General features: G+C 46.8%; 1 protein-coding gene across 1 annotated transcript in view; it reads right to left on the reverse strand.

Moving 5' to 3' along the window:
• Cacna1d (calcium voltage-gated channel subunit alpha1 D) overlaps positions 1-23,995 on the reverse strand; it is a 306,525-nt gene that overhangs the window by 36,224 nt on the left and 246,306 nt on the right. Inside the window, 8 exon segments of the mRNA XM_047530661.1 lie at positions 1,933-2,061; positions 2,466-2,510; positions 9,187-9,270; positions 16,992-17,102; positions 18,424-18,527; positions 18,530-18,581; positions 20,566-20,767; positions 22,493-22,639. Coding sequence (XP_047386617.1) covers positions 1,933-2,061; positions 2,466-2,510; positions 9,187-9,270; positions 16,992-17,102; positions 18,424-18,527; positions 18,530-18,581; positions 20,566-20,767; positions 22,493-22,639 — 874 coding nt within the window.

Genomic DNA, 23,995 nt, shown 5'->3' on the forward strand with positions numbered 1-23,995 from the left:
CATGGTTAACACCACATACTAATCCTAAACATTTTCAACACAAGTCCACCACTCTCAAGAGTTTTAAATCCATTACAGGAATCATCTGTGAAGTCATAACAGATCAAATCATCCTGAAACACTGGACTTTCTCTTGTGGGCAGTCTGGGCAGGGTGAAAAGCCACTGCAGAGCAGGTTGCAAAGAAACATCATCAAGCAAAATCACCTTGCTTCCACTGAAGCGTTTCCTTAGCAATAGAATTAGTTAGAGGGGAAGAACCAATTTCTGGTTGTGGCTATAGGACGTAAAACATCTTTCTTAAAATGTACAGCTTCTGAAGGAACTGCCAGGTCAGGAGAGGGGCACTGGGCCAGGGAAGAAAAGGAGGTAGCTGGGGGTCGCCAAGCCTAGGCTCTCTTCAGGAACACCTGATGCAAACCTGTGTGTCCGATCAGATCCCAGTCCTTTAAACCTATGTTCCTCCATGGCTTTGCTCCCTCACCACGTGACAAATGCGCACAGCACACCTCCAGGGATGCCCAGGTTGTTGGGCTTAATTCCACGCATACTTGCTTTAAAGCATCCCCTTTCTCTCCTATCTGAGAAAGTCCATCAAAAAGTCAGGAACTAGTCGACTGACAGGACATCTTCTGGCTTGCGCCCGCTGCGACCCCAGCTGCCGGCCTGTCCTAGCTTGCCTGATGGAGTCCCAGTCAGTTGTGGGCTATCCTCATCACACCAGTCTGTGTTTATCTTCTAGGTTACTAAATGGTTAGCAATTTTGTTGGCAGTTTCTCAGTGTGAATCAGAAAACTGTAACATGACCTTATTATTTACCAAATCTCAAAAAGTTTACTAATTTCATTAAAAAGAGCAACTTTATTGCAAGAGCTCACTCTGTTCTTAAAACAGTTAGTCCACATGAGTACCTACAGCTGTGGAGGGTTGGTTGCAAGCCTTCCCTGGACAGAAGCTGGCTGCCTGGGTCCCCACTCTGACCTGCCTCTTTCGGAGCTACACTCCTTGGTTCTCCAGCTTCATTCTTCTCAGCAGGACCTGTGAAATCCCTTCTCTGAGCCTTTGCACCTTCCCTCTCTCCACCTAGGTCCTCTTTTTCCCTTTACTGGTTAAGATCTTATGTAGCCAAAAAATGCTCACTGGCTTCTTGAAACTCATCACCCCAGAGGTGGGCTGGAGGCAAACTTCAGCTTTTTGATGTATCTTTGGAAAGCTCCACTTATTCATATGAAACTTTTATGACTTTTGAATGAAATACATAATAAAAATGTTTGGATATGTTTGTACATATCCAAAATTTCCCTACACGAGTGCACCTTTTAACAGGAATATATTTATTTTCCTCTCCCCAACAGATTTAATCCAGAAGATTGGAATATCTGGGGCAGGGTACTAGAAGGTACAGAAGAAGTCAGTTCTGCTTAGGAATAGACTGGAACTGGGCTACACCCACCTGGGGAATTATAGGTAATGAATGAGACCTGGTTTAGGGCTAAATGCCCCGAACTCTAATCCTCACAGGCCTGACTAGTTGGCATTGTTTCTAGGTCTATCTAGACTGGCTGACAGACAGGATCTCTGCAGCTGCAGGAGGAGAAGGCATCTTTGAGTGAGGCTGTTGGTCTCCAGGGAGTCTGCAGGACCCACTCCTCTCTCTCACCACCACCACCACTGGGCATCCTGGGGATATTGAGGAGCCCAGAGGCTCAAATTTTTCCATCTTGGAAATGTTACAGATTTCTGAGATACAGGACCTTACTGCTTTCTACTGTGTTTCCTTTAAGGCAAGTGACCGGAGTAGTGCTGGGCTGCATTCCAGCCAGGTCCACGCAGTGTTAATGCAGAGAGAGAGAAAGTCTGGGTCCTCCAAGGGACAACCATTGACCTACACAAGAACTTCCCAAAGAAACAGAAAGCCTGGGCTTGCTCTTACCTGAAAGGACTTAATAAAAGTCCACAGCAATGTCCGGATGCCTTCTCCCCTGCTGAGGAGCTTCACCAATCGCATCACTCGGAAAAGACGGAAAAAGGTGATGGAGATTCTATTGCTCTCTTCAGAGTTCTGAAGGGTTATTATGGAGAGGTCAAACCCAATGGAAAGTAGAACATGCAACACTTTCAGAAAAACAGCAACAGATGCGAAGGTGACAGAGGTAAGAACTTAAGATGTGTTTCTAGGGCCTTTTCATCTTAAAAAGCATGATATGAAAGGAAAAGTTACATGCTAACAACACAGGGCTTGAAAAACTGTCCACACAGCACATGCATGTCCACGTGTTCTACTGTGTTAGAGGAGAACGCTGGGCTGGCCAAGAGTGCTGGACACTGATGATGAATGCAAACCACTGCAGACACTGTTCTGGAAGGACAATCATGGAGAATACAGAAAAACCAGTGGAAAACTCAACATGGTCAAATAAACTCAAGGAAAAGGCCCAGCCCCTGGGGACTAGTCACTGATCTTACCCCAGGTGTAGCAGTTGGGACAGGGACATTTTCACTTTCAGTTGGCTTTAAGAAATCAGACATTAAAATGTATTAATGAAGTGGGAAGGAAGCAGGGGTTCAGAACATTTCACCCTTATAAAAAAGTGTAGTTAATGTCTTTGGACAGCAATCTGCTCCTTCCCTGAGAAAATGCAAGTGACTCTAACTGGAACTGGACTTGAGGATGGGCAGCCATCAGCAGGGCACAAACTATTGCTTTCTAATTTACATCCAGGAACATGAGGTCCAGGATGACAGACATCCAGCAAAATATAAAGCTGGCAGACCTCAGCTGTCCCTAAAGACACAAGCACAGAGGGTACCTCTGCTTCTCTCAGCTCAGTCAGAGTCACAACTCCAGCTGCAGGGCACACACTGGCCCTGCCTGGGGTCCACATGCCTTCCCACAGGACCAGATGCTTCCCACCATGGCCTCTGACGGGGCTACTCAGGAGCAGGACTAGACTGGCCAGCATGAGGAGAAGCTGGTTCCAAAGGCCTGCACTGCCTGACCTACAGCTCACAGTGCTCAGACGCAAGGAAGCCCAGGTCTGCAGGACCCTGTGGAGGACCAGCTTGCCCTGAGCTTGCCGTTCCACCTATTCCAGGTCTGGCTGGGCTCCTGTTACCAGGCCCCAGGATGCAGACTCTGATGGCTGATGCTCACCTGGTTCCCTCACGCCCAGGGAGGGCGGGGCCTCGCCTCACTCCACTCAGTGCCCAGCAGGGCACCTATCGGGTGTTAAATGGTGAGGAGAACGTAAAGACACTGGGGGCAGACTCTCACCTATCCCAGGAGGCATCATTAAACAGTAAGGCTAAACTCAACCAGAACTGTGAAGGGACAGCCCCTTTTCCTGGCAGTGCGGCCCCCTCCACTGCAGCAGGTCTACCCAGGAGCAGATGGAAGGCAAAGAGGCTTGTCTGGTTGGGGGCTTCAAAAAAGGCTTCCTGTAAACCTAAGGGATGTGTGTGCATGCCACTCTGACGGCTTCATCCCCTGGGGACAAAGGACAGGAAAGGCTTGGTTCTGAAGCCTCACTCTCATCAAGGGCTGCCTCCTGAGACCAAAATTCTGTAAAACTCATGGAGAACAAGGGGTCTGAACCCAGGAACAGGTCCTAAGAGTCAGAAAGGTCCCTGCTCCACTTTGGGATGCTCAGGATGGGAAGTCTAATGGGCTTGTCAAAATCCAGGGTCACTATTTTTATTTTCCTTTTCTATTATATCACCTCAAAACAAACGACATCCTCAAAGGGACAGTTCATGTTTTTAAACTTAAGACTTAAACAAAAAAACAAACCCCCCCGTTTTCCAAAGTTCTCATCGTCTCCCACATCATTCCCCCTGAGGGAGACACCACTCTTGCCCGCCCACACTGCAGGAGTGTGCACAAGCGTATGTGCAAATGCACACACACCTCTGCTCAGGGCATCAGTGTGCAGAAGACAGAACACTACAGTGACATTACTGAAAAACCTACAACACCTGTTGGACCCACAAGAGCATCAGGAGAGGTGTTGGTTGGGAAGACACTTGCTGGCCACCATCTTCTGCTTGCTCCTATCCTGCTTTAGGGTAGGTGAAAGCTGGCAGCCAAAGTGACTTTCAAGGTGTATATTTTTTAACTGGCATCTTTGAGGTATGACAAGTCATGGATTGTGAAATTCAAACTCTTAAAAAAAAAACCAAAAGGAGGAGGAGATAGCATTTGTTGAGGTCTGAGACAGCACAACATGCAAGAGGGGAAGGGTGGAACGAACAGCACACCAGGCTGCATGCACCCCCAGTGTAGCCTGCGACATCACCCCTCCCACCACATGCCAGTGGGCAGGGAGAACTGCTTCAAGGAGGGGTACAGCTGGCAGCACTGGGGGGACGTTCAAGTTGCCAAAATATCTTCCCAACTGGAATGACACTGAGAAAAGCTTTTCCCAAACTACGAATGTCGGCCCAATGAAGAAGGCAGGCCAGCTCTCATCCTGGGCTGCACACCGAAACTACCTGGGGACCTTCAACAAAACCTGATGCCCAGGTCCCAACCTGAAAACCCTTTTTTAATTGATTAGGGGGTCTACCTGCACTATGGAGATTTTAACAAGTTACCCGGTGATTCCAATCATCTGGGGCTCCCAGAGCTGAGAATTTCAGTACAGCTGAGCCCATGGTAAGGGCTGGGCTGAGAATTCAGGTTAGAGCCCACATCAGCAGAGTGGGCATTCAGAGTGGGGGCACTAGAAAAGCCCACACAGGCTGTTAAGCTGAGCAGAGGCTTCTTTTGGAGTTGATGGGGGCTTAGTACTTGGATGCAGATATTAGACATTCTTCCCCATCTTCCTTTCAAGAATTGGAGGAAGCCTGGGAACCATGGCAGCTGGTGGAGGGTGGAGATGGCACACAAGTAAGTTGACACTATGTCCAATTCCTAGGACTGTCCTCGAGTCACTCCTAGAGGACATGAGATAGAAGGACCTATCCTAGGTAGCTTTTCAAAAATGGCCTCCTGTAGACTGGGATCGGCTTTCTATAGTGGGGATTCCACAGTCACCTCAGGAGCTGAGAAGTCATGTGCTTTACCTGGCTCCTGGGACAGGGGGAGTATATGGAGTTGGGGAGTTGAGCAGCCTAGTTGAGGGGGTCAGGACAAGAAGCTGAGTGAAGTTATAGTGACCTGGTCTAAACTGGGCACCTGACAAGCCAGGAACAATCCTTAGATCCTGAGAGTGAGCTCCTGCTGACTCCTTATAGGTGCTTTGATGAGCAAAGGAAGCTATGGTTTCTAAACAAGCTGTTGTAGGTTTCTAAACAATGGAAAAAGATAGAATGTCAGTGACAACCATCTCTGTCTGGGTCAGAAAAATATACTGCTGGGTCATTTCACCATTCAAGAAACAAGCAAGCACCAAAGAGGGAGCAAAAGTGAGCCTACCAGTTGTCATCCAATATTTTAGCAGCTTGGTGATGTTATGATCAAATGTGAAGGAGACAAGACCATGAAAGCTGTCAAACCACGAAAAGCAGGGTCGGGTATGTGGAGGGGACAGAACAGAGAGCACTGGGTGAGCATGCATGCAGGACAATGCAAAGGGTCATCCAAACCGTTTTTTGCAAGGAATACAACCACAAGCTTGTTTTCTCATTTCCAGGTCAGATAATTCATTCTTGAATTGGCAAGTCTCAGAGCCAAGCATGACTGACCAAGAAGGCCCATGCTCAGGCCCTGGCCAGAGACAACAATGTAAATATGGGAGGGAAACAGTTTAGATGACCGTGGCTGATCCTCAGCATGTCCTGTGAAACTCAGTGAAAACCAAAGGTGGGAGGCCAAAATAAGAATACAGTCTCTAGAAGTGCTTTTGCTTTAACGACTTCACCGTATATATGTTTATATATACTTGCCGCTACAATTTTCTAAAAATAAAACCAACATGAAAATCAATTAGGAAACAGAAAAGAAAGATCAACAGAGTTTGGGGGAGAGAGTACAGCAGGTTAAGCATTGCAAAAAATGAAGACATACGGAAGCTAAAACCAGCCAACGCAGACCAAGGGTGTTCATGCTCAGCCAACCCAGGAGCTCAGGGGACAAGGTCACCAAGGTGTGACATGTATTGCTCCCCTGGGGGACACCATATGCATGGGGCTGGGCAGCCTGTGGGAATCAACAGTCCTGTTCTCATGTATTTATACCATCAGAGGTTAAGAATATCTCATCTTTTTTATCTTTGGGTCTCCCTAGAGCCTAGCCCAGGGCCTACAAATGGTAGATGCTCAATAAATGTGTGTTGAAAAGATTAAATAAACGAGGTGGCCTTGAGCACTCCCTCTGTTTCAAAACTCAGTGGAGAAACACGGAGATCTCTTCAGATGGTACTACACTGGCCCAGGGCAAGGAACTAATGTGGCCATGGTTGAGCAGTGTTTGGTCTCAGGGTATAGCTGAGCAGGGAAAAGGTCACTGATTGAGAGCAGAGTCTGGGAATGTTCACCAGTATGATTTTAAAAAGCTAACTGAATGCCAGGAATGAATAGGCCCCACAGAAGCCTGTCTTGCACGGATATGCAATGTCAATTGCTACCTAGAAACCTGAGTAGAGACCTGGCCCTTTCCTGATGCACAGTGAAGCAGGACAACACTGAGACACTGACGGGTGGGCGAGCTGAGCTGGGGGAGGGGGAGAGAGGCATGGTGGGAGGAGCCGGCCGCCAGCAAATGTGAAGCAGCTAGGAAGCCAGGTGCTGCTCTGGACACATGGTGCTACTTTGCCAGCCAGCAGGTGGGGCAGCATAAGGAAGCGGGGTGCCCACTTGGTGAACAACCTTGGCCACATCCTGGTACCCAGAAACTAAGCATTTACATCATCCAGTTCTGTGGCACTTTAGGCCCACAACGTGCTCTGAGGAGGCTGACTGGGATGAGAGTACTTGCATTTTCACTTTTATCATAGGCTGTCTCTGACACACTGCATAAGGGTCTGTTCTAGAATTTTCATGTACATACTACTTGATGTATGTGGCTGGCACTTTACACTTGAGATAAGCAGGCAGATGTCTAGCTATAAACTTGAGAGTCCATGGCAACCCAGTTAGGGTCTTGCTGCTCTCTCATCAGCACCAGTTTGTTTTACAACAAAGATTCATTTACAAATCATGAATGGCAATTTTGTAGTTGCCTTATGGAATATTTCACACAAAGTAGAACTTACATAAGCCTGGGCTTAAGGAGGTTGGGGGATGTGTGTGCCTAGGCCTAGCTAAATACCATTCTAGCATCTTATTACATGGACATGGGTGTGATAAGGTCTAAATCATACCTTCTTGGACATGGTAACATCTTAAAGTCCATTTCACTTATTACATGGAAAACCTGTGCTTAGAATAGTGCTGCTATTATCTTCCTAACACTTTTTTTTTTAAGCAAGTATTTTTACAAATATTCAGCTGATTTTATCTCCATAACACACCTGTGAGGTAGGGAGAGCAGGTAATACTCAATCCTATGAGGAACCTGAAGTCTGGATCCAATAAGCCAGGTATGAAGTAGGGCTTGATCTGTCAGGTCTTGGGATTGCCACTAGTCACACTGCAGAATCAGCTGGGCCTCGTGAGGGGACATAAAGGGGTTTCACCATCCTCATTCACTACAGGTTGTCTGGGCACCAGGATGGACTTAAGAATCCTCGACCCTCAGAGGCCAGCCAGGCAGAACACTGGGGAGGGGCAAGGCTGCACTGGCAACATGGAGAAGACAGGACTACACAACGGTCCTTGCCCTTACTCTGCTCATCCCCTCACAGGGCACACACACTGGACACCCACTAAGACCTGCTGACAGACTTGGGTCAGACCAGGTGGACAGGGCCTTTTTGCCTGCCTGGGCCTTCAGTTGGGGCGTGAGTCAGACAAGAGGAGCTGGATGGGAATGGTGCTCCCCTTTTTTTGAGTTGCTTACTTTTGAAGGGGTTCTCTGGATGCCTGTGGAGGAGGCCTGCTCCACCTAGCAAGCTGCTATACACGAGGTCCTTCATCAAGATTCAGCTGCGTGTGACAAAGGAGTACTGATCCTCTCCCCAGTAAACAGCAGGCCCTCCTTCCTCTGATCCTCCCAGCATCACCCCCTGGGGAGCCAGAGCCTGGCAGGTTCTCCAATGTCACCAGCCAGACTAGGAGCAGACTCAGGATTCAGGGGAGGACACCAGCAGCTGCCACAGCATTCTCAGGCATGGCTGTGGGTTCTCCCTCCTGTGCCTCCACAGAAATGCCATGGGCACAAGGGCATACATTAACTCCATTCTATAGCTGGAAAAACTGAGACACAAAGCAGTCAGGTGACCTGCCAGGATCACACAGCTAGTGATTGACAGCATTCACATACATATAAAATTAACTCTAGCCCTTAAAATGTTAATATAAATATTTTTTTAAAATATTGTTTTCTTTTTAAAATAGCAATTCCAACTTAACTTTCCTACTTCTTCAGGAGAAGAGGACCGAGGTGAGAGAGGGGAGACTATTAACTACTCTTCATCTTTCAACAAGAAATTTGTGCCTGGATTTCCAGAGTGGCTGGACATTCACGGGTGGGGCTTCGAAGTCTCTTCTACGTCAGACTTAATGAAAACAATCACAGGGTAGGACACAAAGTTTGCTACTTACATTCACTTCAGTTATAGCAATATCAACGACGCTACCAACAACAATTAAGGCATCAAAAGTGTTCCATGCATCAGTGAAATAGTGCTGTTAGGGGAAGCATTCAGAAGCCACAGAGGAGAGGAAGCACAACAAGAAAAAAGAGAAAAGGACAGTGTTATCCAAGGGGAACATCCCAGCGTTATGCTACTCAGCTACTTGAAAAAAACCTCCCTAAGACAAACATGTCGTAGATACATCACTTTGGGTATCACTTCTGACACAGCAAATAAAAACAATTAGACACCCTAGCTTACCTTGCCTACCAGTGTCTGGGTCAGTGCTGCCAGAAAGTCAGCCCTTCAGAGGTGGTTTGTGTCTGCAAAGGCCTTGGATTAAGGGTCTACTCTAAAAGGGTCTTCCCCACAGCTTTCCTTTAGGAAATGCTCAGTTTCAAATCAAGTAGGATTGGGATCTGTGACTTGTCCAGGTGATGCCACTGCAGGGCAGGGAGCAGAATGTGCAGACAGAGGAGAGAGGACGCAGGCCACACCAGGTGCATACTCACATCTGCTTCGCTGAGAGCCACGTCTATAATGCTGCCGATTACGATGAGGGAGTCAAACGTGTTCCAGGCGTCACTAAAATACCCCTGGACAGAGCAGGCAGGGGCAGACGTTTATGAGCACGTATGAATGAAACATCACACGGATCATATGGGGACATAATCTGAGTCCCCACAGCACCCATGGCAACCAGGTTGGGTGGTAAAGCCAAAGGGGGGGCAACAATACTGTCCACTGGTGGAAAGGGGCACAGAGGGGGCTCGTGCACCTGTGCATGTGAGAGGGGATATGTGTGAAAGAGGGTGGGTTTAGGTATACATTCACACGTGCACACACACACACATACACACACACACACACACACACAGCACAGATCCATGGCCCTGAGCAGACAGAGGGCAACCTTACCCCAGCCCTGTGTGCTGATCCCGCACCCTCACCAGCCGACAGAAGGGTAAGGCTCTCCCACTCTTTTGAGGGTCTCCAATCACCCACTTGCTTCTCTTCTCCCACTTATAGAGCACTGTCACCAGTCACCTCATACCTTTCCATTTCTGGGCCCCTTCAAACAAACAAGCAGCTTTCCCCCCAACCTCAGCAATCCAGAAAGTATTCCATAAGGATGACCAAGAAAAGTCCCTGGTTTCAAAGAAATTTTGCTCTAATGGACACACGTATGTCAGGGCTGATGGGGAGACAGGCAGAGATGCACACAGCTCCAAGGCATGGCTCTGTGGCAGAGAAGCTCTTAGTTGTGGGGTGGGAGAATCAGTGTAGCGAAGTCAAGGCAGGCTCTAAGGAGAAGACTGTGATCAAAGACCCCGTGAGAAGCCTTATGTCCCTGGAAGACTCCTCCCTCTGCCTCAACTCTTGCTCTTCCACTCCCTCTCCATCCTCCAGTTTAAGAGGACTCCTCTTTGTCCCTCAAAAACAGGAGCAGTTTCTTCCTCACCTCTTGTTGCCTCTGTAGTCCTAAACACCTCACCCCAACTTGATCCCAAGTTCACTTCTTCCTTCAGGGTCAGATAAATACCAGTTCTTTATGGAACATTTCCGCCCCTCCTGATTGCCCACAACCCACACTGTCAGTTCCTGTCTCTCTCGCTTTCCCGTTGAACAATGCACTTCTAGCATAGTGAAAGCCCTCCAAGGGTGAGGACCATCCTGTCCCACCTCCACCAGCCCCAATCCAGCCCAGTGCCCTGAATCCACTTGGTGCTTGACATGTGACTGTGTCCTTTTCTCCATTAATTTACACCCGTTCTTCCCTAGTTATTGTTTTTTCAGGTCCTCATAGCTTGTGCCAGCTCTAAGGTACCCGCTCAAACTTGTGGCTTACAAATCCATGTACATGTGCAATACACAAAGAAATTTTACATCTTTTTCTGGGATCAGCACAATAGTTGCTAAACTATTGCCTGTTGTCTCCTGACACCCCTGGCAAGCCCTCCATAGGAGGCGATAGGGAAGTACTGCACACAGAGCCAGGAGGCTTCTGATTGCCAGGGACAGACGGTCAAGGACAATGACCGTCTTCTCGAAAAGTCAGAGCACGTTGTGGAAATAAAAATTCAGATCTGAATTATATAAAGAGGGGCCTGGCATTCTTAATAATGGTACTTTTAGTACTGTATTAAGAACAGGAGGTACTTTGAAGTGGCAGGACCCAGGAACTTGTGATCAAATGCAGGCCTAGCAAAAACTACTACAGAGCCTCAGCCTTTTGTGACACTACAAAAAATATGGGCATGTTGACTCTCCTAATAACTGGAGTAGGGATGTTTACTCTACTTCCTATTAATCACGCCCCCTATTCATGGGGGAACCATTACACTACGGTGATTTATTGTTTTAATTTATTGCTAAATAATGTAAGACTTCCCCACCCAACTGCCATGATTCCTGACCCACTCAGCCTGTCCCCGCCTACAATCATACTGCCTCTCTCACACTTGCCCCTTACTGCCCGTCAACCTCCTGGCCCCCTATCTGCAGTCTAAGAAAAGAAGCTGACAAGAGCAGTGAGCCTACAGCAAATCCCATCATCTACTAAAGTCTAAGGAGGAGTTCTACTTCAAACATACAACTTACACTTCTTGTTTTCTCATGAGTTCACGATTCTTAGCTATCATCACTAAAGGAAAATGGGTATCTGTGAGGTCTAGACCACGATGTGGTCCGATGTGGGATACAGAGCCAGCGCCCAGATGGGAAGGAGGATGTGAGTGTGTGTGTCCTTCGCCAAGGTCTCCTGACAGAGAAGGCAGCTGAATCAGAGGGGGCCCTCAGTGCTGGAGCCCAGGTGCCCATGGGTCCTCTCAAATTATTCATATTGTGGCAAGTAGGTAACAAGCAATTTTCTGATGGGTATCAGTGCCTCAGATTACATAGAAGGGCAGAAACTGTCTTTTTCCTCATGAACGTAAGAGCAACTCAGAAGCTAAAGAGAACATGGCAACCCCAATCCTCTTCTGTGGGGAGGAATTTATTCCTTAATCAGATGCTTGGTTGTGAGTAGCCATTAGAGCTCCAGGTTATTCCCATGGCAGTAAAAGCCAAGCAACCTTCCTTCTGTCCTGAGGCACAAAACCTGGCCCTGCCCATACCACATGCTCTGCATCTCTCCAGTTTATTTGTGGGATTTACTAGAGGCCAGGCCCACCACTCTCTTCTGCACCAGACAAGGCTTGCACTGTCCTTGGGATATTCCCACTGTAGGGTCATTCTCATTCCCTATGAGCTATTCTCCATGGAGATAATTATCATTCACCAGGAAGGATAAAATCCCTTTGAATCAATAGGACAGGGGCTTAACACTTCTTTTGGAAATCTGACTCTAAAAATTCCCTCGCACTCACAAAATGGTGCCAAAATCGTAATAGTTCATGAACCAAAGGTATACACCCCTAATCTAGGTAACAGGAGGCTTGACTTGGTGCAGGTAGCTCTGACAGGAGGACAAGAGAGGCAGAAAATGTCAGTCCTCTTTTCTTCCTACATACCGCTTCCCTGTTTAGCAGCCTCCTATTTTAAAAAAAAATCACTGCTGAGTGGGCATGACTCAGTTCCCCACCCCCCCTTTCTCCACTAAAGACACCAGAGTATCTGGGTAACCAGAAGATAAGACAAAAGCTCCTAACCCAGGGCCCATCTCCATACTCCATCCTATTAGCTGATGACCACTTGTTCTCCTTCAACCAAATTCTGAAGCAGGGCCTTCTCCAGTGGAATGAGCAATCAAATCTATTTCTCTATTTTGGTTTTCAGCTCCACCTACCTAAAAAGACCAAGCAAGTCAGTCACATGCAATAATATTCATTATTCAGAAACATTTCTGATTCTGGAAACTTAAATCATGAAATGGATTAATGTAGACATTAGAGCCAGGAAGTTCCATTCTTTCTAAGAACCTTGTTTTGATGGTCTGTGTCTGTCTCCTGCCTGTCAGCGGGTTCCTGGAAGGCAGAGGTTGGGCTATGACTATTCCTGGGCCCCTGGCCAGGATACGGCACAGGCTTGAAGCATGGCAAAGGACCAGTGTCTGTAGAACAGTTGCACATGGGAAACAGGAAACTCAGCCCAAGTCCAGATTCCTTTTGCTGCCTGGATTCACTCTCAACTTCAGAGCTGAGGAAACACACACTAATGGCCTGCCTTTTGTCATGTACAATGGCAGACAGATCGCTTACTAACTAATCACTTCTGGCAGGGACTGTTTGAGAAGTATTTGACCCAAGTGATGACCCATAGTGCCAACTTCTGGTAGAACTGTAACAAGCAACTTTGTGACTAGATTAAACCTTTCCAAAGGTAAAGTGGGGGATGAATGAAAAACACGTTCCACTTTGGCAGGCAGTCTACCTAGAAACTGATAGAAAAGCAAGGGCTGTCTTGGGCCAAGCTGTGCCTACAGGCTTAGGCATTTATTCCTTTCCTCACACCACCAATCTGTACTGAGTAACCGCCTTGTAGCAGGCAGCATGTGAAGTACTGTGACCCAAAGACAGCCTGTGACCTTGAGCAGCTGCTTATCAGCAAACAGGGAGACTCAGCAGCACTGATAATAATATCACATGGTAAGCACCTCTCAGACACACATCTGAAGAGAAAGGTTGGCCTGGGCTGGGCTGGCAGAGATGTGTCACAGGAGGGTAATACTTCCAATGGGACTTAAAGGCTTCCACAGTGACGTCTGTGGACCTGGAAAGATGTGGCATCTTCACAGCTGGGGACGGGGTGGAACAGAAGGAATGGCAGGGAGAGAGAGGCAGGAAAGGAGGCAGAAACGTGCTTGCACAAGTGTTCTGTGGAGGACTTCAAACATTACTCTAAGAAAAATCACACTTCTTTTCTTTGAACAATAGGTGGCCAGAGCTAGAATTCGCTGGAAGAATAGCCTGGTCAGCTCGTTCACAAAGGGAGTAAGTACAGAAAGGGCTGTGGCCACAGGTGGGAGATCTCTGAAGAAGCAGGCAAGTGCTCAGGAGAGAGGACAGCAGGCAGGGCTGGGGACACAGAGAGGGCCACTGCAGCCTTGGGTACACAGGCATCTCACATGGAAAGAAGAGGACCAGGAGTGAGCTCTGTGAAATCCTGATACTGAAGGGACAAGATGAGTGCACCCATCAGAAAATCCAATGTAAAATTCTAAGGGTGGTAATATTTGGTTTCAAGTATTATTTGTAAATCACTTGGAAAGATGTCATCATTGAAGAATGGAAAGGCACTATCATCTTTTCTTTCCAGGAGGTGCAGAACATGTTCTAGGACAAATGCCGCGACTTTATCAAGAAGCCCTACTCCTGCCAGGGACCCTGGAGCAGGGTGAGATGCCCAGAGGGTGGATGAGACGAGGCAACCCAGAATCTACTGTGCTTTGGCTCTGTGCAGAAGTAAGAGATAGCACCAAACCCAACTCTGCTACATTTTTCAAGTCCAAGTGGCTAGGAGTATAAATTAGACATTTTCAAGGTAGAATGAACACCAAAAGGCTTAAGGACTAAGACTTGGAACAGGGTGTTGCTCACAGGAGAAAAGCCCACAACCATGGCAGGTAGCCTGGATCTGGACCAAGTTTGGGATGAAAAAAACAGGTGGGTGATATCCAGAAGGACAGACAGGCCAGGCCCTTCTGACTCCACAAATGTGCTCTTTATACTTATTGGAGTCAACCTTTTGGAAAAGGCCTTTTTCCTAAACCTTTCTCCTTGGAGCAAGAGAATTCACTGCAGAATTCCAGCAGCTTCTCTTGGAGGTAAAGGCCAGGGGAACAGGGCTCATCCCTTACCTAAATTATGGCCTACATTTCCAAACCCTACAGCTGCACCATCAACTCCAAGCCAAAAGCACAACCTAGAGTGCACCAGGTTGATGCCCAGTTGGTGGATTTCCCTGTGGGATGCAATAAAATATGCTACCTGCTTCCCTAATTCTTCTGCTCGTCAGCTTCTCATCACCTTCCACTCTTGCTTGTCTAGTGCTCAAAACCAACTCTTCTCATGAAGCAAGACTGCCTCCCCACTGTGGAATCTCCCACCTCTGGGTCTCCATCCTTGTCCTCACCTCATCCCTTCCTGCTTGTGGGTGTTGGGTAACCTGGCCCCACGTAACCTCGAACCATTTCCTTCCAAACGTGGTCTCTTTTAGGAGGCACCATTTCTCAATCAGATTCCTCATGTATAAGAAGTCCTTAGGGTCAGGAAACTCATTTTTTTTTTTTTTAACACTTGCATCCTGAAATGCCATTTCACCTACCAGTATGGATTTTTTTCTGATTTCACTTTCTGCAGTTGTTTCACATGACAACTGCAACCTGTCTCTCCTAACAGAGGCTGGTGAGTTCTCCTAGAAGGCATGCCCACACCATGGAGAAGGCTACCCCCAGGGACTCTGGTATAGAGCTCCTTGGGGAGACAGACACTTTGAGGTCATCTAACACTATGAAAATATCTTGCTGAGTAAAACTACAAAGCAACACAATGTGTGGCGGAAACCACCCATCTAAAAACTCTGATCTCTTATACTGATTATAAATTAGCTATTCATTTCTCCTGGGTATCACCTATCTGTTCACACGCCACTGAACTCTCCTAGACTAAGCAGTGTGCTACAAGCCAAGGGTGCACTGACCTGCTAGAGGGTGTGTGTACACACACATTCGCACAAATGCACACGCGTGCATACGCACTCACATACTGATATGTACACGTATGTGCACACATACCCAAGTGCACTCTCACACACACACACTGTGGGTGAGTGAACTTTCTCCTCAGCCTGGAACAAGCTTTCAAAAACTTCAGCATTTAATCACCAGGCAAAGGAAGACATGGCACAGGGTATCTGGGAAATGTTTCATACGTGGCCTCCACGTGCATTTTACAAGTACTTTCCACATCTTTGCAACCTTTTCCATCAGTTCAGACAAATATTGTTCAAAGAAGTAAAGGTGAGAGGGAAGCAAACCAAAATCTCAAAGGAAATTAAGATGAATTTGGAAAAGGAAGAAATGTTTATGTATGTAGATATGGACAAGTCACAGTAGGTAACATCTGGCCATGCATAAGGTGCCGAATTTGACCCCACTGCAATCACCCAATTAATCACTTACAAATGTCCTTTCTTTTTGGTCCACAAAGATCTGATAAAGATTGCATAGAAATTAATTCAAATTAAAGAAAGGAACAGTTTGGAATTAGAATTTCATGTAACTGTGGAGTATGCGAAACCATCCATTTCTTAATCCACGTCTTACTTAAATTAGCGTTGTTAAGATACTTCACACAAAGAGAACGAATAATCAGAGCACTGGGGCACTGTCACTCTCTAACTCTGAGAGTTTAGGTCTATGCTAGGAAGGAGGCTGAGGGACAAATGCCTCATAGTTCAACTCAGCTCAGCTGCTGTCTAGGGTTCTAGAATGAGGAATCATCACGGATGACAGTGTTGGTGGCAGCTGGCACCACGTGCCAGGCACTTTTTAAATCACTGAATATAGTACTTCTTCACACCTCACTACAGTCTGTGAAAGAGGACTATTAGCATCCTCATGTTACAGATGCAGAAATTGAGGTACATGGTAGTGAGGTAACTTGCTTAAGCTAGTAAGTGGCAAAGAAGGATCTGAATCCAATCCAGTTCTAGAACTGTGCTCTTGGACACTCAACTACATTGCCTCTTCTGACACAGGCTTTGGTGAGTGTGGTACTAAATTCACTGTCCTCCCAAAGGAAAGGTGATATGCTGAGACCTCCAATGTGACTTGACATATTTCACATCTCGTTTTCTTAAAGTCAAGTGAAATTTTTCTAAATTAAACAAAAGATGGAATGACTGTGAGAAGTCTGCATTGGCACTAGAACTTTACATAACGTGTGAAAGGCATGCCGTACACCAAGAACAAATAAACCTAAGTCTTCATGGTAGCAATCTGAAAGTAAAATCAGGATCCAGCTCTGATGGTTGTGTTTGGACCCTTCCCCAGTGCTCAGAGAGTGAGGAAGATTTTCCTGAGATGGCATGAGACACACTCTTCTAGAAACAGAAAATCAGGTTTCCAAACAATCTTCAACCTACAAATTTCTAATTCTCTCCTCTTCCTCAGAATTATTTTCATGAGGTTTTGTTTTCGCAAATTGATTTTCCTGTATGTATAAGATGCCCTAATCAGATTTCAACATTCTCAGGTGGTAACCCAGTTACAGTCACAACAGCTTAGCACAATTCGGTAACCCAAGTCTAAGAGGAAGCTGGTGATTCTCTGGGGTGATTCAGCATCAGTTTCTGTGGAGTGGATTCAGCAACTCACCTTAGGCTTGAATGCGATGACTTTCAAAACCATCTCCACGGTGAACACCCCAGTGAAGACCATGTTCAGAATGTCCATGGCATCATTGAACATCTTGGACTGCTCATAGTGCTGTGGATGAAGACAGAGGTATGGCTCTCAGAGACTTGACCATGATCTCACGCCCTCGCAGAAGGAGGTTCCCCAGTTCTCTGAGCCCTCATGGGCACCCTCTCCCAACTCAACCAGCACTGAAAGGTCACATGGTGAACTCCCATCAAGCACAGGGGGTCCGTGACAAGATGAGGATGATTGAATGATGGAGGGAAAAACAAATCCATTCTCTCAGCTTAGGAGAAGGGGAGTTCACCCTTTCTTCTGGCAGGGCTTATACTCAGGCCCTTTAAGGCACAATGCAGAGACTACCAAAATGTCTATGAACAAAAGCAAAATTTGATTAGGGATAAATTTTATGCCATTTAGGTCTATGTTTAATAAAAGGCAGAATTAACCTTGATTTTATACTTCTTGCTACATCAGTAAAAGCTCCTTTTCATTCATAAAAAATTTTTAAGTTAAGAAAAGCACCAGAAAATTTATACTCAACTATCTTTATGCCTGTTTTCCAGATTGCACTGAGAGCACTTTGACTTCAAGTTCTTAGAGTCTGGGCAAAGTCTGGATCTAGACCTTAATTTCTGCTTCCTGTCCTAGTGTGGTATCTACTCAATAATAATTTCTGAAAATATGCACTATTGATACCATACTGAACACTGTCTCAGCCAATTCAAGGGAAATGCATTCCTTGTCCCTGATGTCTCCTGGAAGTAACTATAGTTCAGATCAAACCCAGGATTTCACGAACTATAAATTCCCCACTGCCGTAGTCAAGAGCCCCTTGCAAATAAGAATGTGACTTAGGTTTTGCTTTTTGACTTTGGGTTTTGCTTTTTGACTTTGTTTATGGTGTGACAGGCCCAGATCAGAGTATCTGATACAAATAATTCAGCTTAAACCTTATCTCTGAGGTAAGTGTGACAGATTTCCTCATTTTGCCAATAAAGAAAACCAGGCCCAGGGAATTTAAATAACTTTTCCAAGGCCAACCAGTTGGTAAGGAGTAATCAGGATTGAAGTGCCTGCCTGTTCAAGTCCAGAGCTTTAGTCCTTAACAACTCCCTGGCCATAGGAGGCCCATGTAGAATTGAATGTTACATCAGGGCTCCATGAGAATGTTACCTACCGTCATGCTGTACAGTCTCAAACAAAGGAGTGATCTTAAACGTCTACTGTAAGAGTCAGCCAGAATAGATTCTGGCCATACTATAGCCCAGACTCATCAGAACATCAAGCCCATCCTCTTGTGAGGGGGCAGCACTCCACCCTAAGAATCTGGGGTACAGGGCTGGCCAGAACGCCCAGACTTGGTCCCCGCAGCTGTCTCCATTTTTACCTGCATGGCCAAGCAGAGTGTGTTGAGCATGATGAGGACAAACATCATGTATTCGAAAGGCGAAGAGTTCACCACGTACCAGAACTTGTACTGGTAGGGGTTTTGGGGATGTATCTCCGCAAGGGACGTGCTTTCAAGGCGTATTCAACACACTGGCGCTGCAACAGCAGAAAAGGGCAAAGAAGAGATTCTGAGCACTTCAAGGGAGGAGCACACACTGGTCAGGTGCTCTGCAAGAGTTCACTCTGGCCTCTGGGGAAGGGGCGATGGAGGCCAGTGAAAATAACCAGGAGCAACCACCACACCTGCCACCCCACCACCAAGAGGCTGAAAGGTCTCAGCCTCCAGCGCCGCCACTGCAACGCAGGAGGTAAGCAGAGCCCCCATTTTGCTCATGAAAAAAAAAACTATAATTGAGAACTTTCACTGTTTTTGCTGAGGACGTGCAGTGTCAACGCAAGAGAGTGGGGACTTGTCCAGGCCTCATCACTGCCTCTCCCCTCCGCTGGGGGGCCAGGTCCTTTGCTGAGCTGTCCTTCAGGAGAAGAAGCCACTCACCAACAGGCACAAACTCATCAAGAGGGGCTGACTCACTCCCTGAGAGTGGCAGCACCCTGGCTGCTCAGATGGACCCACAAAAGATGCCTCCCCGGAGTCAGAACGTACTGACCATCAATGTCTCATGGTGACCTGTCCATGTGTCCATTTGGGAGTACTGGGGACTTAGAATCCCCAGGATATGGTTGGTATTGATGGTTGGATCAAACTAAGTTTGGGTCTACCCAGAGAATTGTGGGGACAAAGACTGGTCTACTCTCTGCATCAAGCCCAGAGGGAGCCTTCAGCCCCAGGAGACTTTGGGTCAGACTAGAGGTTCTAGCTCTGCCCCCACTCTCTGCTTTGACTCTGGATGCAGGCAGGCTCCCTGGGTCTGGGACTTGGTGCCATTCTAACCTCACGTGCTGACGTAGGGACCTGATTCAAGTTTGTTCAGGATCTCAGGTGCCAATCCATAGGCCCTGGCCCTGCCCTCATCATTCTTGCGGGGCTGGGGTGAGTAAAGGGCCAGGCCAGGCTCTCTCAGACTATAGTGTGTGGATCTGCAAGGACACCCTGACAACTTGAAGGAAAGTTCTCCTACAAACCAAGTCAGCATATCCTCACATTTCCACAGTGGGTACAGTTTCAGTCTGAAATCCCAGATTGCTGGATCATTCTTGCTTACTATGTCATCACCAAAGCAGAAATGCTACCAAGGAGGACTGGGGAAACTCCCAGAACAGACTCTCATCTCACAGTTACTTTTTTTAGGCTTCAAGGAACCTCTAAGGGGTGACTCCTTAATGCCTTCAGTTTAGGGGTGGGAGAGCAGAGGTGCACCTAATATCACAAAGCAGGTGCAGGCAGGTAGGGCCAGGGCACAGGGCTCCTGGCTGCCTCAAGGTGCTATGCAACCAGAGCCAGAGGCCCCTACTTCAACCAAATTGATTAAAACAAGGTGCTAGATAAACAAATAAGGTTGCCACTCAAACCTTAATCCCAAGTTTAAAGTTTTTGACTTCCCTTCTGGTGTTAGAGGGTTCTTCTGCCTAAGACCAGGGGCAAATCTGCTCCCTGGGAGACATATGGCAATGACAGGGAATGTTTTGGTTGTCACTACTGGAGAATGGGGATGCTACTGGCATCTACTGGGTAGAAGCCAGGGATGCTGCTGAGCATCCTACAGTGCCCAGGAAGCACCAACAAGAATTATCCAGCCTAAAATATCAATAGTGCCAAGGTGAAGAAGGCTGCACTAAGCAGTAATTAAAGAATCTCCTGGTTGGGGCTGTGGAAACTTGAATGGGTATATGCTGGCCTCGGGCCACAACACCCCACAAAATTCTGTGCTGCCATTCATGGGCCATGACCACGGAAGGTGGTCTAAGTATTCTCTGATTTCTAACGCATCTGTGAACAGATTTTGTAATCATGAAATCTACTCTGTATCTGGAAGCCTAACTCTGCAGGAATGGCTCAAAGTGACTGAGAGTATAATCTGAACAGGGCTGAGCCCAGGGGTACCCTTCTGTGTGTGCAGGGTGGTCAAAAGACGTGCTCAGCTCTTGCTTGAGGGACAAAAGCACAGTGTATGAATTTAACCTGATTTTTGTCCAGCTCACAGTTCTTATACTCTTTTTCTCCCTGCTCCTGAAATGTAACGATGACAAAGCCCACAAAGATGTTCATCATGAAGAAGGCGACAATGATGATGTAGATGATGAAGAAGATGGAGATCTCCACACGGTAGTTGTAGACTGGACCAATGTTCTCTCCATTTGAGTCAATGGCTTTATACAGCAACCTGGAGAGAAGAAAAACCCAGTGAGGACCACCAATCCCACTCAACCCAAGGGGCCCAGCCCACTGCCTCCCCCCCCCCCCCAGATGTCCCCAGAGTTCTTCTGAACTCCTATGGGCACTGTTGGTCAACTCCTCACAGGGTGCTGCCCACCAAGGCCTTTAGACACAACCAGGTCTCTGAGGCTCTTCCTCAGCCTCAGGCCCTGCAGCCGACACCCAGAGGAGAGGAACCTATGATATAATCATTGAGAAATTGTTTTGATGACTGAAAATGAAAAGATTTCAAGATTTCAAGTATGCAGTAACACTCCTTTTTATTCACAGAAGAGGGAGGACGAACATCATGTAACATATTGGAGGAACTGAAAACTACATAGACACTGGCACAGACAATAAGTATCTGACCAGGGTATTTCTAAACTCAGGGAAGTTCCTCCAACTGAAATATACTACACACAAACTCTTCATAGGGAGAAGGAAATTAACACTGACATCAGTTGATCCCCTCTCTGATACAGATCCACACACCCCATGGTGCCTGACATTCCTACATCCTCCCCCTTCATCTTTGCACCTGTCTAGAAAGGCAAACATTGCTGTCACCCCCATTTTATGGATGTTCAGAGAGCAATTCAAGTACCCAAGGTATACTTATCAGGGACATAGTCAGAAGGTGAGCTTGATCCTCTGAACCCCAAGTCCCAGATCGGTTTTCTCCTCATCTGCCTTCATTATTTGCTAAAGCACAGCATCCAAAACCTGACACTAAGGCCAGTACCTGTTTAGAGTGACCATTTTATTCCATGCCTGTTTTCTCCCTGGACCAGTTTCCTAATTTGCAAACCCCACCCAACCATCCCTTTATCCCACAGAAGCTTCTGGAAATCTGTGCCTCTCACTTGTACCCTGGAATTCTGTCAGTCTCGAGGCCAGCCTGACCACCTTCTGCAGCTGTTCTGGGCATGGGGCATGAGAGAGCAACAAAGATACAAGAGATTCTCCCATCTGCATGCTATCTTCTTCCTTTTTTCTGGCCTAACTTTACTCACCCAAATCCTAGCCACCTCCAGGACCATATTCTGTATGTCTAGGACACACCAGAGCTCCTTCCTGGTTTGACCCCAACGCCTTTATTGGAACTGTGCTTTGAAGGAGGGAACCACGCCTAGACCACAGTTTTTCTCCCACAGTGCCTGGTACAGCATGTTGCATGGAGCTGATTTCAAAAGCACATTTAGTGGATGAGCCAGCAAGTGCCTTATTGACAGAAAAGGCATGGTGGCAACCATCCACACCTAGAACATGTTAGCATTCCTTAAGTATCAGAATGAATGAGTGAACGGGTTAGGACACTTTCAAGACCCTTATTAGGAACGACAGAATAGCACCTTTACTGAAATGGTTACCAATGGGAATTGGCATGGCACATGCCTCTGAACTCCCTGGTTCCATCCAGAGATGCTGCCCGGGACCTATATACCATCTCTGCTTCCAATGTGAGATTCCTAAAAGCAGGCCACAGAAGTTAACCATTTGCTTAATCAGAAAGAAGAGCCCCATGGGCCAGAAAGTGATGATCAAGGCCCCAAAGTAAAAAGAGTCACAGGACAAGCCTGTGACTGTGAACAACGGAAGTGAGACTCACTCCTGGAGAGGACTCAGCCCAGAGGCCCCCAGAGAAGCAAGCAGGAGCCTCCCTGGAAGACTGTACATTCTCTATACTCACGCAGGCCAACCCTCAAAAGTGGAGACAGTGAAGAGCGCCATCATAGCAGAAAGGACGTTGTCAAAGTTGAAATCGCTATTTTGCCAGATTCTCTCACGGACCACGGGACTATCAACATCCCCATCTTTGTAGAGGATAAAAAGTCCCCTAGAGAGGAAAAGAAGTGTGAGTTGTCCTGGTTTCACACAAGATGGGTAGAAACAGCTGAAAATCAGCCACACAGCCCCAGACTCTCCTCCAGGCATGCCACACCCAGCCCCACCCATGCCACACCTGAGCACAGTACAAGCAGGGTCTCTCCTGTACTCTCCCTGCATTTAATTTAGTCCACAGTTCAAACAACTGTTGAATAACTGCAACATGCATCCTCTAGAGCAGCTAGGCAGACACCCAGCATGTGTCTGTTAACAGATGGAAACCATGGAACGGGTAAATGTTTCTCCTAAGTATATGCTTAAGAATCAAAGCTTGTTCATAGAGAATTCCATAAGCTCTGGGAAACAAGCCCAGGTATACTTTTGTTTTTAAAAGTATTTTTAGTTGTAGATGGACTCAATACCTTTATTTCATTTTTTTTTTTTTTTTTTTTTTTTTTTGGTGCTGAGGATGGAACCCAGCATCTAACTCATGTGAGGCAAGTGCTCTAGCACTGGGTTATAACCCTGGCCCCCAGGTAGACTTTTTATCTGCATTTAAGTTTACATCTAAATCTCTCTCTCTCTTCATACTAATGCATTCCCAATTTTTTTTCCAAAAGAATTCCATAATTTTGGACACATGACATTTCTCACAGAACTTCACTTCTGAAAGAAACCCAAGAGATAAGCCTGTTATCATTTTCTACATGTGAGGAAGCAGAAGCTTTGAGAGGGAAGGGATGGCGTCTCATCACTGTTTCTGTGCTACTGAGCTTTGGGGTGCTCTGCTCCCCACAGACCAGGTGCTGGTGCCTCCAGAGAGGCGCAGTCATAGTCAAATCGCAGTTGGTGTTCTGTGACTACACTTTCTGTTTAAAGGGAGCTCCCAACCAACAACAGCGGTGCAGGCAGCCAAGACCCTCAGTTGGTCATGTCTTTGAAGGACGGGAACACAGATTCTACTCAACCTTACTCTCTGAGCAACGGGCTCCTCGCTTGCTTTCATATTCACTGGCCACCTTGGAATAGGGGGCATAAATATTTTCTGCTACATCTCTCCTCTGCCAGTTCTTGTGAATAGAATTATGGCCAAAATGTGGGTGACAGGAACAAGGAGAGAAGAAGTCTGGAAAATCTACCAGAAGAGGGTAGCCAGCTTTTGAACACCAGGAAGTCGGGTTGCATGTTCTGATTTGGGGAAAACGTTATCCACATGGATGTAAGAGGAGTTACTGGGGTCATCTCATAATTGTTACTTTGGGGCCCTAGATTATAAATTCTATTACCAAATAGCAAGAGACAGCTATCCATTCCTTCAGGATGATTAAGTTTTGGAGCTGGCTGCACAGCATGACTGCACTGAAAC

The sequence above is a fragment of the Sciurus carolinensis genome, chromosome 17 (assembly GCF_902686445.1).
Source record: "Sciurus carolinensis chromosome 17, mSciCar1.2, whole genome shotgun sequence".
Classification (NCBI taxonomy): Eukaryota; Metazoa; Chordata; class Mammalia; order Rodentia; family Sciuridae; genus Sciurus; species Sciurus carolinensis.